Source organism: Solanum dulcamara, chromosome 8 (assembly GCF_947179165.1).
Source record: "Solanum dulcamara chromosome 8, daSolDulc1.2, whole genome shotgun sequence".
Lineage (NCBI taxonomy): Eukaryota > Viridiplantae > Streptophyta > Magnoliopsida > Solanales > Solanaceae > Solanum > Solanum dulcamara.
The window spans coordinates 77,826,487-77,842,323 of record NC_077244.1 but is presented as its reverse complement, the minus strand read 5'-3'; the positions used below and the strand labels follow the sequence as shown (position 1 = coordinate 77,842,323).

The following is a 15,837-nucleotide window of genomic DNA, read 5'->3' as shown; positions in this document are numbered from 1 at the left end:
TGCGTATAATCTATCCACTCTGAAAGTACACGAGAATAGAATTTGGGTATGTTATTATTGCGAATTTATTTATGTAAATTTTATTTTACTTATTTTGATATTCGAATTTATAATTTATAATTTAAAATTTAAAAAATTTAATCATTAAAAAGTTAAATAGTATCGTATAAATTATATGGGAAAAAAAAAGTACTACGAGTAGTAATTTAGGTATGCTTCCACTATTCATTTGCTATATATCATAACTAACTCTCACCGCACAAATAACTTGTAATCCTATCCACCAAACTTAAGGAAACTATTTTTAAAAAAAAGATATTTTTGCTTGATCACATAAGATTACAAATTAATTTAAATATTTGAGTCCTGAAATGTTTTACTTTGTTCATCTTTCTTCCTTTTTAAGCATTTAGAGCTATGTCAGGATTTTTATTAATAACTTGTTTAATCAGGTTTTTAAGAAATTAAAATATTTATTTTTAAAAAATTAGATATTTGGTCAAGTTTTTAAGAGAAAATAAGGGTCCATTTGGCCATGCGATATGAAAGAAATTTCAAGATGAAATTGAAATTTTGTTTGGACATACAATTTGGACTTTTTATGATGCATGTGTTTCTCATAAACATAAAAATTTCATAAGTTGTAAAACTATTCAAATTATCTCAATTTTTATACAATCTTACCAGATAAGCAAAAGTTTATAAACTTACATAATACACAATCACAGAGCTATTCTAAAAAAATATATAACATTTATTAATCAAACTTTAATTTAAGAAAAAAAATTAAACATAAGTTGTAGTGTATTAGTCTTTAATATAATCCTCCCACACAGTACAGACAATCTCCTCATATTGAACTTGCATTTCTTGATCATATGACAGACAAGACGATATATATGAATCATAATCTCCTCACATTGAACTTGATTCGAATGAATTAGTAATAAATTTGGTTGGTAAATAAATTTGATAAAAATAACGAGTTTAGTGAATATAAATGGTAAAGTAGAAATTGGTTTGAAATAATAATAAATTTTATGTTTGTGAGAATAATCGTTATATGAGATATAAATAGTTTAAAAGATAATCATATGAATTAAAATTTTTATTGACGTATGGAATAAATGACTAGTAGATATAAATGTAGGATTGTTTTTTATAAAATATAAATTTGTGGGCCAATTTTTGTATTTGAAAAATCTCAAATCATGATTTGAAATTCTCAATCATGCTTTTTTTTAAAAATTGAAATTTTATCTCATGATGTGAAATAATGAGATAAAATCAATGTGAAATCGCATGATTTAATCTCATGATTTTGTATCGCGATACGAAATCGCATGTCCAAACGCCTACTAAGGATTTATGGGAATAGCCTAAGCTATTTTTTAGAAGCTAAAAAATAATGTCCCCGCTAAAAATACTTTTTGAGAGTATTTTTGAGAAAAATACACTTATAAATATGTTTTTAAAAATTCAGTCAAATACTAATTCAGAAATACATTTAAATTTTATTGGTCAAACATAATTATTTCTCTCCCAAAACAAAATTGAAAAGCAAATTTTCAAAATATATTAATTTTAAAAGTTTGATCAAACAGATTATAAGCATCAAACCATTTTACATGTTTTAAAGGCATCGCTATGATCTCAAATAGTCCAATTGTGGAGCCTCGCATTCATTGCCACTGATAATATAGTTGCGAATTAAATTATGAAAAAATTATCAAATTACACGTCTTATATTTCTATATTTTTAATTATTCTCTACCATTTGTAAAAATTTCAAAAAATTCTCTTCTGATATATAGGAATGATGCTGATACATCGCGATTTGATACATAAGTCTTTTTCATTATACATCGCTAGTTAATACAAATCAAGCACAAAATGTATTATGTTTTACTGTTATTTTTGTTGTGTTCATGATATATTAAGTGCTATAAGTTGATTCATAAGTTTTATTGATATTACAATATTTGGTTTGTATCAATTAGCGATGTATCATGAAAATGACTTATGTATCAAATCGCGATGTATCAGCGTCATTCATATATATCAGAAATATGGAAAAAGGAGGGAATTCGGATAATTATCAAAAAAATCATGATAAATTATAATTGGACTTTTTCACTATGGGATTTAAGTAAAATACCCTTAAATTAATGGGTAAGGGCCTAATATACCCCTCAACAACTAATTTGTATTTTTTATTTTGATGGTCAAATTTATTTTTCTAACAACTTTTCTAATAAAATTTATTATACATGCCCCAAATTATTTTTTCGGATACAAAAATTAAATTAAAATATAGTAGAAAAAATTGGTTTTAAATTTTTCCTTACTTTTTTCTCTTTTCCATTCACATTTCTTTCTTTTTATTTTTCTTATTTTTACACCAAAGAATAAAAGAAAAAAATAAGAATAAGAATAAGAAATTCAAATAATGATAATCAAAAAAGTCAAAAAATAATACATGTGTGAAAAAGATTAAATATACTCTTAAGCGTTGTTAGAAAAAAAAACTCATGTATGGATATATATATTTATTTTTAGTTTTACTTCCTCAAAAAAAGTATACTTCTACATGATTTTTTTAAAATATAAGTCAATTTTTTTCTCACATCCTTAAAATGAAAAGGGTATATGTGAGTTACTTTTATAACAGTGATAGTATATGTGAGCTACTTGTGTAACCGTGAAGGTTATATGTGAGTCATTTGTATAACTATACAGGTATATATAAGCCACTTTCATAACGAGGGGTCTAGTAACTCTAAATGACAAAATTGAAGGGTATATATCATGACCAGTGGCGGAGCCAGAATTTTGACTAAGGAGGTTGAAAATCTGAAAAATTAGACGCACAAACTAGTCGAAGTTTCCATACACAAAGTTCGAACTTGAGACCTATCATAAGAATAAAATAACCTCATCACTTCACCAGTTGGTACATTGTACAACGTGCAATTTGATTTGTGGAGAGGAGCTATGTCACGGACTTAGACTTCAACTAAGATTTTCGTGCGGCACTTGACAACTTACTCATGAATCTTTCGCGATCTTGCAAGCTCAAGTAAGCCTTTAAGACTAGATCGCTAAGAGAACGCTAGATTGTAAGAAAGATTATGAAGAAGGCTTTATATTATTTGGAAAAATGCTTGATTTTCTTGATGGTTTGTTACAAATGAATGCCTCCTCTATTTATACTACTCTTAAGGGGCTTGAGTGTAAATAAAAGTTATTATACAAGTCCTCCCATATTTACAAAGAAGTTCCTCTCTAGAAATATATAAGATTCTAGATTTCTCTAAGTCTTTTCAAGAATTCTCTTGGATATTCTAGAGCCTTCTATTAACCTCTCTAAGACTCTAGATCTTTCCCCCGTCTTCATGATCAAGTGGCGGGTCATGACATATAGCTCAATTTCAATAAAGTGGGGAAATAAACTGAGATTGGATTAAATGTTCCTATCTATTCAGTTCAATCAATCCCTTTTTTAAAGTTAAAGATTGATCTACTTTAAGAAAAATCCCATGTTAGCAAATTAACGAATCAATACTATTTTCAAAATTGTTTGATTTAGTTTTTTTTTGGTGTTTTTGACTAATTCTAAATAATAAATTTTGGTTTGTACAAAAATATTTGAATGACTAAGCCAGTTTATAAAGTTATGATTCGCCCAATTTTTTTAGATTTAAGCATGTTAATAATTTATTTATTTTATTAATTTAACTTATTTTGACTCACTTGATTCAACTCATTTAAAAAATGGGTTGGTACACAACCCAAAATGATTAATGAATTTTTTTAATAACTACTCATTTGAAATTATTATCTTTTAAGTTCATTAAAAATTATATACTAATTAATATAAATATTATGATAAAATATACACTTTATTTATTACTTTTTAAAGGATGTGAAAAATCCATCGTGAAAATTAAAAGGTCGAGATTTGAAGGTCAATTTTTGAGAAAAAAATGTTAAAGAGAAAAACATCTATTTTTCAAAGTTTATTATAGGTTTGGATCAAATTTTCCGTCTTACTCGTGCAACACAACGTGTATTAATTACTCATTCTCTATTATTTCCATTGCTTAAAATTTCTTTTACATTATTAGTACTACTAATTTACTTATGATAGACTAATATTTAAATTTTGCATCTGCTCATTTTTTGGTATAAATTTTACGATTATCTTCAGGTGGATATAGCACCATTCATCTTTATTATTTAACAAGTCTGGACTGTAAATTCAATAAATGAAACTTTGTTGACCCTAATCTGAGAATCAATCTCGATCCTTCTGACCCGACCATTCAGACTGGACTGGTTCCCTATCCTTGATATGTAATGAAAAGATTGATTGATTTATTATAGCATTCACAAAAGCACTTACCTCTCTATGGTGGGCCTTTACCTTTCAAATAGAAGAGGGGTAGTCACAGCAGGAGAAGCACCCCTAAATCCCTGAGATCACTCAACCCTGATCGGTCAATCTCTTGTCGTTGCTATCTCATATGCGAAGGGTTGCTCATGCTTTCAAAACGTCACACATTTTTAGGTCATTAGTAAACATCTCCCTGGACAACGAAATAGGGATGGCTTCACATTATTTCTTGACACGTCTATCTTTGTTTTAGGAAAATCCCCCTCCCTCAAACGGATGCCGCACCTTGCGCTTATATATATATATAGAGAGAGAGATATTTATTGCAAATGTTAATTGTGGAAAAAAAATGGCAAATATTACCCTCTTATTATAACGAAGTATGGACCAAAAAGTATATAATCTCCCCGTCTCAATTTATATAATATCATTTGACTTGATAAAAATTTTAAGCAAATCAAGAAGTTTTTTTAAAAAAATTATTGTCTAAAACAAATTTTAGATATTTGTATCACTCTCGTTATTTCTTTAAAGATAAAAAGAAAAACAAATTAAAGTTAAATATTTCTAATAATAGGAAGGTAATCTTCCATTTTAATTTGTTTGTCCTATTTTTATTTTTTTTGACAACTCTTTAATTCTAATTTTCCACTTGATATTTTTAAGAGCCTTAAGGTGAAAAAATATAGCAACTGACAAGGAGTAGCTGTATAGGTACCAGTTAGGGTGCCAATCTAGTATAGCACTGCTAACAGGACGGTCAGTCGATAGCGAATTCAAAATTAAAATTTATTTTAATACGTTTGATATATTTTTGATTTAAAATTGCAAGATTCAAAAAATTTCTTATTTTCTCTCTATCAAATCTAAACCAAAAAGATAAATTAAAACTAATAAAATAATATTTTATTTTAAAATAAATTAAAAAGGAAAGCAACCTAAACTCTGTCAATTAGCTTGTGGTGAGAATAGGGCAAAAAAAAACTCTGAAAGTCATCTAAAGTTTTTCCTTCATTTTCCAAATTTCCATTTCAGTATTTCAGTGAATTATATTTTGGTTCAAACAATAATCATGGGTTTCACACTTAAAACTTTTCTAACAACAGATGAAATATCAAGTCAAGCAACTGGTCGTCGCCTGTCCCCGTTTAACACTCTTTCTTTTTTTCAATCTTTTTTGCAAGTTTTTAGTTTTAGTTCTCACTGCTAGCTTTCTTTCTTTGACCAAAGAAAAAACTGTCATCTAAAAAATACTCTCTTTTCCCCCCCTTTTCTTCTATGTAATTGACCCTCAAGATCCAGCATTTGATATCCTCAACTGGGTTGTAAGTATATTACATCTATAATTTCTTGGTCTTCTTTTTGTATTTTTATGTTCAATTTGTTTATTGTTTACCTAATTCTTTCTTATCAAAACTTGTTTCTTTATTATGTTGTTGCCTGCTTTGGGTTCTTTGAATAAAGACTTGGTAATTTGTTGAATTTTGAAAGTTGTATAGAAAGGGTCTGAACTTAATTTTTGGAAATTGAAGTTTTTTGTTGTTGGTATTTATACCTAGTTCTTATAAAAAAAATGGTTTTTTATTGTGTTGGTGGCTGCTTTGAATAAGGACTTAGTAATTTGTTGAATTTTGAAAGTTGTATAGAAAAGCTCTGGACTTATATTTCTGGAAATTGAAGTTGAATTTGGCCAGTTGTTGTTTGATCTTAAGAACCCTTTTTGGGTTCTGTGGACTGTGTGAGATGGATTTTGTTTTATAGCAAGTAGGGGATTTTTTTTCCTTTTTGAACTTTTTCTTGAATGTGTGAAATTTTGTGCTTGTGGATGTGGAAGATCAAGTAAATTCTGTATTTCTGAAACAACCTCTCTACCTGGGTTAAGGTCTCCTTATACTTTACCTTCCCTATACCCCACATGTGGGATTACACTGTGTTTGTTGTTGTTGACCTTAGTATTTGTAACTAATTGTTTCTTTATTACATTGGTTACCTTCTTGAATACTTTGAACAAGGAAAATGGTTTATTATTTGTTGAGATTCGGAAGTCATGGTCAAAAAGCTCCCAACTTCAAAATTTCTTTCTGGGATTGGAATTTGCTCTCTTGTTGTTGGATTTTCAGAACCTTTTCTGGGTTCTATTAGCCTTGCTTGTTGGGATTCTTGTATATCAAGTAAGGGGGGCTTTTTTCAACTTCCATCTTGGAGGTGTGAAGTTTGTGCTTGTGGCTTTGTAAGGTCAGATAAAATCATCTTTCAATAAAGTTAATTGTGTGTTTTGTTTTTATCAAGTAGGGGTGTTCTTTTCTTTTTCAACTTCCATGTGAAATGCATGAAATTTTTTCTTTTGTTGACGATAGTTTTATGCAGTGCATCTCTTGGATTGCTGCTATTGTGCTTTTTCTCTTCCCAAATCTCTTTTGCCTCCTTTTTTGCCCTTTTTCCCATTAAAAATCTGTGAGCAACAGTTTTCTGCTTGTATCTGACGACTTATAATCTTTACTTTGGTTGTCCTGTAAGTGTGGGATTCGAGTACCTCTAGTTTTGGAGAATCACTACTTTGGTTTAGAAGAAAAATTATGTAGTATTGATATGAAATGAGACCGAATAGAGCAGATGGATACATAATTCATATGGTTTTTCCGACTAGTTTGGAAGTGAAGCATAGTTGATTGATTGATAAAACTGATTTATTATCTTATTTTTCCCCTTGCAGCCTTACATTTTGCTTCTTAACTCGGGAGAAATTGGATTTGTTCTTGAAATGGATTTTTTCGGAGTTGCATACTAGTCTATAGAGATCTTAAATGTTTCAGTCAATTTCTTAATTGGGACCTTCGATTGTTGCGGTTATGACTGGGCCTCTCACCAAGATGGCTTTGGATAACAGAGCTCTTGCTACCCTTGCTTCTATTTTGATCTACTCGGTCTTGAGTTGCGCTGTTTGCTGTGCTGTTCAAAGCGATATTGACTGTCTGATGTCTATAAAAGATTCATTCGAAGATCCATTGAAAATGTTGAACAGTACATGGAAGTTCGATAATCTGACTGAAGGTTTCATCTGCAAGTTTATTGGGATTCAGTGCTGGCATCCTGATGAAACCAGGGTTCTGAGTATCAGTCTTTCTGACATGGGTCTCAAGGGCAAGTTTCCACTTGGTCTTAAGAATTGCACCTCTATGACATCATTAGATCTTTCGCGCAACGAACTCCATGGAAGTATTCCACATGATATTTCCAAAATTATAGGTTTCGTGGTAATGCTTGATCTCTCATCCAACAAACTATCAGGGCAAATCCCAGTTAATCTTGCAAACTGCTCTTTTTTGAATAGCCTTAAACTTGACAGCAACCAGTTATCGGGTCAAATTCCTGCAGAAATTGGCCTGCTTGGTCGGCTCAAGACTTTTAATGTAGCAAACAATCGATTGACTGGGCCAGTTCCACGTTTCATAAATGGAACTTTTCCTCCAGAGAGCTATGCCAACAATCCCGGACTGTGTGGACCACCGTTACCTCTTTGTCCGGGTACGGATAAGAAATCCCGTACTGGAATCATTGCCGGTGTAGCTGTTGGTGGGGTGTGTTCAGGTGCTGTATTATTGACTATTGCTACGTTCTTCTATTTGAGAAAAATATCCAGGAAGAGGAAAAAGGAAGATGATCCTGAAGGGAATAAATGGGCGAAGAGTATTAAGGGTTCCAAGGCAATCCAGGTGAGAATTTTAACTCTGCTGAATCATTAATAACCGTCTCATTACTGAATTTCCTGTTCGCACATTGGTGATACATCAAAAATCAATTCTAGTGGGTTGTGGGCAGGGGCGGAGCTACATCCGAACCCCCTTCGTTGGAAAATTACATTGTATATATAGAAGCAATTCGTTAGTTTATATGTATATAATTAATGATGACCCCCCTGAGCACAAGCCAAAGGCTTGGTCCAGCAGTTAAGGGGTTCACAAATTCACAAAATTCGAGCAGGAGACTTCGCTGATTTGAGTCCCGGCGATGAAACGTCCTACCCCAATATTGTAATATTAAGCTGTATTATGTGTTTAATTATTTTAAATAAATAATCATAAATATTTTAGAGCACAACATAAAATGAATTACAAAGGGCAGCCCGGTGCACTAAAGCTCCCGCTATGCGCGGGGTCTGGGGAAGGGCCTGACCACAAGGGTCTATTGTACGCAGCCTTGCCTTGCATTTCTGCCAGAGGCTGTTTCCAAGGCTTGAACCCGTGACCTCTGGTCACATGGCAGCAACTTTACCAGTTACTCCAAGGCTCCCCTTCTAAAATGAATTACACTTTACAATAATTTTTTTTTCTATTTTTATAAAATTAAGTAAAAGTTATAACTTTTTTGAGTTTACATAATTAAATTTTCTTTAAAAAAATTCTCTCATACTCATTTTAAGTCAAACATTTAATTTATATTTGATTAAGAAATAATATGATTATAAGTAAGATTAAATAAATAGGATTGGATTTTGGAAGTATTCTCGTATCCTTCTACTTCGGATTAGTGATCACAACTTAAGAAAAAATGTGCCTTTAACGTACAAATCAAGAATTAAGAAAATCCTCATTAATAAGCTTTTATTTAATTATTTATCTTATTTTAATATTATTTTTTTGGATAGTATAATCTTTTGTTTTCCTTATTTAGTTTCAAAAATCGAATAACTTATATATACAACAATGATGGAGACAGAATCCATAATTAAAATTTAAAAAAATACATTTTCTCACATTGATTCTAATATTATGTCAAACACGCACTTTCTTTATTTTTTGTCAGTGTTGAGGTAGAGTTGAATTTTATCTAGTTGCTTATATTTGATCCAACCTGTTCATATATGATCCGGCCCGGCCCGGCCCGCTTATTTGTGGATACGATTAGCATGCTTACTTACTTTTTTGAACCCCTTGATGAAAATCCTATCTCCGCCATTGGTTGTGGTTTGTGTTTACGGGTTCTACTGTAGCATTATGTATCATATTTAGAACCATAAAATTCGTGTTTTCATATAAGCATTTAACTGATGAATTTTCACCTGCTCTTATTTTCAGCTTTCAATGTTTGAGAAGTCTACTTCAAAAATGAGATTAAGTGATCTCATGAAGGCCACCAACAACTTCAGCAAGAACAATATTATTGGATCAGGAAGAACCGGGACTTTCTACAAAGCAGTACTTGATGATAGCACTTCACTTATGGTTAAGAGGTTGCAGAATACTCAACACTCAGAGAAAGAGTTTATGTCCGAGATGGATACGTTGGGAAATGTAAAGCATCGTAACCTGGTTCCTCTTTTAGGTTTCTGCATGGCGAAAAAAGAAAGGCTGTTGGTCTACAAAGACATGCCAAATGGCACCTTGCATGATAGGTTGCATTCTGTAAGTGAAGGGGAGAAAACTCTTGAGTGGCCTATGAGAATGAAAATCGCCATTGGAGCAGCCAAAGGATTTGCATGGCTTCACCACAACTGCAATCCTCGTATCATTCACAGAAATATTAGTTCTAAATGCATCTTGCTGGATGTGGAATTCGAACCTAAAATATCAGATTTTGGACTTGCTAGGCTCATGAATCCAGTTGACACTCATTTGAGTACCTTTGTCAATGGGGAATTCGGGGACTTCGGTTATGTTGCTCCTGAGTATGCGCGAACTCTCATGGCTACACCAAAAGGTGATGTGTACAGCTTCGGTGTTGTACTTCTTGAGTTAGTTACAGGTGAGAGACCGACTTCTGTCGCCAAAGCTCCCGAGACCTTTAAGGGGAATTTGGTGGAATGGATTACACAACTCTCTGGTGAATCTAAGCTTCAAGATGCGATTGACCATTCATTGGCTAATAAAGGTTGTGACAGCGAGATCTTCCAGGTTCTTAAAGTAGCTTGTCGATGTGTGTTGTCTCCTTCTCCCAAGGAGAGGCCGACAATGTTTGAACTGTACCAGCTTCTGAGAGCCATCGGAGAGCGATATCATTTCACAACTGATGATGACATTATGATGCCTGAGAGTGATAGCGGATTCCAAATGGACGAGCTCATTGTTGCTCAATAAGTAAACGAGGCCCCGTCGATAATGCTTGAGTAAGATACAATAATTGCTAGATCATTTTCTATCCTGTACAAATACCACGTTCACTATCTATATAGATCATTCTATTTCTACTGTAAGTTCCCCCTTCGTAGCTACGCTACTATGTAATTTGTGTTTCTTTTTCTGTATTTTTAATGGTCAAGAGATTTCTACAGATCTGATGTTGGTCAATGTTTTTCTTCTTTCCATATTTGCTGCTTGAACAAATGTAGTCTGATCTTCCAGTAATTATAAAATGCCAAGTTGGAAAAAAAATCTATCACCCAAAGCTGACCATAAAATGTTCCAGACATTTGAAGACTTTTTATTTTATATTTCATATAGGTAGAATAGTACCAAGAATACTTAGCCTAAGTCTATCAGAAAGAGTCTCTCTATCTCCACTAGATAGAGATAAAATTTGCATACAATCTACCTTCTTAAACCTTGTATGTTGTTATTGTGTCCATCAATTATTTGAGCTGGGAGTCTAACAAAAAGAGTATCTCCACGAGATAGAGCTAAAGATCTGCGTACAAAAGGGGTCTACCTTTCCAGACCCCATATGTTGTTATTGTGGCCATCATGTTGGTTTGAACCTTACTATTATTTTGGATGTGATAATAAATCTTGCTCTACACATCAAAAGGATAAAGAATTTCCAATATCTTATACAATGATCTATATAAATACAACTTAGAGTTACAGATACCCGAAAATTCGTGTTGCACAGTCTCAGGCAAACTCCTACAAGGCCTTTACAATAGATTACATTGGTTTTGGCCAAAAGCAAAAACTAGGGATTGCCTGTTATGACCAACACACACTACTAAGGAGATAAATACTCATCATCAGAAGAACTATGCTCTCGTTTAGCTGTGTATCTCCTAGTGACAGATTGTAGATGTGGATTAACTGGAACTGGAAATTTATGCGCGGAGCTAACTACTGTCCGCTCATTTATCATTCCGACTTCCTTGCAAACACGATCAAGAATCATTAGGAAGTCTTTGACCACCATGAAGGTTCTGAAAGGGTGAGCCTCTTCTCTAGCTGAATCTCCATGGAAATACTCGGTTATTTCCTTCACCAGCGACATGGCTAACGCTTCTTGAGCTTGGAGCCTTATAATCTTCTCTTCTGCTACTTCCATAAACCTGTTCATGGATTCAGAGAATTTTTTAGTACTGCTTTCCTCCGATCCAACGGCTTCAATGTATCCTGCAACCTCAGCAATGTTTCCGATCCCCTTAGAAAGCTTTAAAACATCACTGTGGAGCACTTCTGAATCCATGGCAGCAGCATTTTTAACATTTATAAGCTCTGAACTAATGTTGGAAACAACTTGGAGGCCAAGTTTCCGGCACTTAGCATCATCATTAGTGGTAGACTGTTCATTCTGATTTCTTCCGGAAAGACGAGCACCTTCACCTTTTATAATCTCCTGAACCACAAAATGCAAAAGGGTTGTTTTCCCATCTGCTCCCTTTACATCTACAAGCTTTAGGAGTGTGACAAGTTTGAAGGCATGAGCATCTCCCCTGTTTGTTCCAACATTCATGCGGTTCCCCGTCTTCAGCACCGCTTCCAGAAGCTTTAAGAACATTCTGCTACTTCTCAACTCTTCACATGCTGCCTGTAATAGGAAAGCATTTTAAAGACATAATTCACAAGTTTTCTTCTGATCTAAATCAATATTCTTCTAGTGAATGGATAATCAATAACAAGTAGAAGTTGACAACACCTTAAAATAGTTACCTCTAGAGTTTCAAATGACTTTCTGAGGTAGTCGACCTCATAATCAAAATTTGATATATACAGCATAGCATCTACCCTTTTGAATGCAAAAGGTATATCAAGCACTGCTTTCAGAAACTTCTCCGCTGGCCCAAGCTTGAATGGAGAATCATCTTTGTATTCTTTTAGCTTACGTTCTTCCTCTTTGGATGGAGCCATCTTCAATAAAATCTCAAGGAGCTCAGTCCCAATATTTTCAGCATTTCCTGAATTAGAAGATGTAATTTGTTACTGCTGTTTATTCTCTAAATCCAAACACTTTACAAGTTCTAGATACACCGGAACTTCTGCCTATTGATGAAATCAACAAAGAACACTCGGTGAAGGTAAACTATTAACATGATTTATCCATATACTGAAATCTTTGGGAGCAAAGAAGCATAACTTTTAGCACGATCATATAGTCAGCCCTGGATTTACCATCTAAAGCATTGTGACCATCTACATGATAATAATTTACAGAATAAGAGTTGCGCATTTAATATGGGAAAGCTACCCAGTCATCATTCAACCATTTGTTCAAAAATATACTAGGTGTGTTTGCCTCGATCAATACTCTGCAGAAGGTTTATTTGGCAACATTAAACACGCACTTCCATCATTCCATTTTTCAGCTCTTAATTTTCAATTCAGAGAGATTTAACTTATATATAGCACCAAATGTACAGAATTCTTACAGTATCAAGCATTTTAACCTATTTGAGTAGGCAACTTTTCTTATTTACCAGCCTACAAATCGCGATGGTTACCCCTAGTTATCTTTTAATAGCATAAAAATCAATGTATTTAGGTTAAAACTCTTCAAAGAAAGGTGAAAATGATGAATACCTTCTAAAAGGGCTTCACATATTTCCTCTGTGGTTACATTTAGGGCCCTCAGCAAAATTGCAATGTTCTGCGCCTTCTTTGGATCAAGTACCCTATTCTCTTGGCTCGGTGAGGGAACAGGACGTCTAGCTGCGTCGTTTGCATTCAAAGTAGGAGTCTTCACAACAAACAGTGTTTCTATCATCTCTTCATTCAACCTGCAAATTAATCAGTTATCAGCTCTATTCAACTTATTCAACAAAAGGCAATCAATACCATGTGATGAAAAGTTTAACAGAATATCATCATACTTAAATGAGCTTGATTTCAGTTGATCCCAAACCATTTCGCGATCCGAACTTGCTCTCACTTTATCCCAATGCAAAGTTTTCAACTTTGGTTTGATCTCCTCATTTTTCTCACCATTCTTCTCAATATGTTCCGAAATAGAAGGCAACTCCATTGGAGAAACCAATACTGGACTCTCAACACCTATGGGTTTTAAAGGAGTTTCAAGAACTGGAGGGTTAAATACTGGCTTTGAAAATGGAGGTGCGCGTGGTTTGGGGCTTTCAATATTCTTAGAAGGCGGTGGTGGAGGTGGTGGTGGACGCGGCGGTGGTGGTACAAAAGCTGGTGTAGCATGCTGTATGTGATTTCTGATTTTCACCGGAAACTGAACATCCTGATCCAAAAGATTGAAAATTCCCGGAGATGAGTCCATGCTTCTGTTTGAATATCTCTCTGGAGATAATGTACAAGGCGGTGATGGTGATGGTGATGGAGATTCTGCAAATGGTGGCACAATAGCCGGTGGCGGAGGAGGAGGAGGTGGATACTGAGGTGGCGGAGCGGTGTTAACAGCTACCAGTTCCGGTGACTTGGGTCTTAAATTTTTCCTTTCCGGACTCAAACTCGCCGGCGGCGAAATGCTCAGTGATACAGACCGGCCTGGCGAACCGGACCCGGAACTCGAGGATGAACTCGAAGAAGACGAGCTACACCTAACAAACTTCTCAACTTCAACAGCAGAAAAATCTCTCCGGGATAGTGATTCACCTCCGATAGAACTCTCTCTACCACCCATAGATCCAGCAGAAGAGTAAAAATCCACATCATTTTCAGCAGAACCGGAGAAAAACCTGGTATTCCCATAACTCTGTCTCAAATTCCGTCCATGTAACGGCGGCAGTGGCCGGAGCTCCGGCGAATCCATTTTTCTCGAACTAGGAGCAGAGCTAGTGTTACTACCATTACGGTTCTGAGCATTATGTGTTTCAACGCCGCCATGTGAGCTGGCAAGAGTACCCAAATAGAGAAACTCCGAACTAGTTTGAGATGGTCTTTGAAGCTTAGGAATGCTATTATTAGCATCATTCTTAGCACTATCGCGATTCAATCCATTGATATTACTGTCAGATCTTTGAGTTTTCCGGTCACTCTGTTTCCTTCGCTTTCGTATATGCAAAAAGATAGCAATGGAAAGAACAACAATAGCAGCAAGAACAGAGATAATAGCAATAGCAATGAGTTTAGTGGAAACAGGGTTAGATTTGGAGGTATGTGGAAGGATAATAGAAGAGACATTTGCAGGAATGAAATCAGACGGTGAAACAGGGGGAGGTGGAGGAGAAGGGTAAGTAGGGAAAAAGGGGTTATTATCATTGTTATCAGGAGTAGTAGAACCTTGAAATGGGAACTCAGTAGGGGCTGGAGGAGAGGGTATGGGGGCTTGAGATGAAGGCGGTGGTGAGTCTAATGGGAAAAAGGGTTCATGGAGAACACGGCGGTTGTGGCCGGAGACGGCGGCGGCGGCGGCAAATGGTAAGTAGTAATACTGAGCTGAAAAACAGAGTAAGATGAAGAAAAAGGGAACCACCATTGTAAAATGATGCTTCTTCAGAAAAGATGAATACTTTATAATAAGAATCAAGAATCAAGAAGAAGTTCTTCACTATTAAGCATACATTTATTTTATTTTGATTACATTATTTAATTTTTTGTGAATAATCTGCTATGTTCTTTGTGAATGTTCAGCAAGATTCTTTTTTGGGAATTTGGTCAAATGAGAAATGGTAGTAGAAGACAAATTACTAGAAGCATAGGGGCGGGGGGAGTTGTCTGAGTTCACAGTAGAGGGAAAAAAAGACAGAAATGTGAAGAAAGCAAAAGAAGAAACCAAGAGAGTGACAGAAAGCAGAGGGAGAAAAACAAAAAAAATCTAAGGGGAGAAAAGTTTATCTGTGAGTGTGAAAAGGTAGAAAATTGGGGGAGATTATGGAGTAATAATTGTATTAAAAAGTACATTCATGGAAGACAGATTTTGGATGGTGCAAATCCAGCTAATAATATTCTCGGCTGGTGAATAACAGTGCCGCCTGTTGTAGCAACATCAGTGCAGTAAGACTCCGACTATTTGCAGAGTTCGAAAAAGAATTTGATCATAAAAATCTATTATATGTAGTTTTATTTTGTATTTCTATTTGAAGCTGTACCAGCATATTTGTGGTGATAAAATTACTTTACTTTTATTTAAAAGTTTTTAATTTAAGTTTTGTACATAAAGAAAATTATATTAAAAGTAGAGCTTTACCTTCGCAATGAATCCTATAATGTGTATCAAATTTAATCGACGCTTTAATATAAAAATAAAATTAAAAAAAAAAGTAAAAGAAACAGTGCTGCCTCCTGTTGTGAAATTGAGTCATAACATTAACGCTGTTTGTCACAAGTGGCCCCTTTAAT

General features: G+C 34.2%; 2 protein-coding genes across 2 annotated transcripts; one reads left to right on the top strand and one right to left on the bottom strand.

Moving 5' to 3' along the window:
• The first annotated feature begins 5,418 nt into the window (after window positions 1-5,418).
• LOC129899156 (probably inactive leucine-rich repeat receptor-like protein kinase At5g48380) lies at window positions 5,419-10,665 on the top strand. The gene is made up of 3 exons (XM_055973992.1): window positions 5,419-5,721; window positions 7,110-8,109; window positions 9,472-10,665. The coding sequence occupies exons 2-3, from the start codon at window positions 7,246-7,248 to the stop codon at window positions 10,468-10,470; spliced, it is 1,863 nt and encodes a 620-aa protein (XP_055829967.1). The 5' UTR covers window positions 5,419-5,721; window positions 7,110-7,245; the 3' UTR covers window positions 10,471-10,665.
• Window positions 10,666-11,129: 464 nt separating this feature from the next.
• On the bottom strand, window positions 11,130-15,347 carry LOC129899355 (formin-like protein 1). Its single transcript, XM_055974296.1, has 4 exons — window positions 13,404-15,347; window positions 13,114-13,310; window positions 12,247-12,491; window positions 11,130-12,124 (listed from the first exon to the last, which is right to left on the bottom strand). Exons 1-4 carry the CDS (start codon window positions 14,972-14,974, stop codon window positions 11,318-11,320), a joined length of 2,820 nt encoding a protein of 939 aa, XP_055830271.1. The 5' UTR covers window positions 14,975-15,347; the 3' UTR covers window positions 11,130-11,317.
• Window positions 15,348-15,837: the final 490 nt, after the last annotated feature.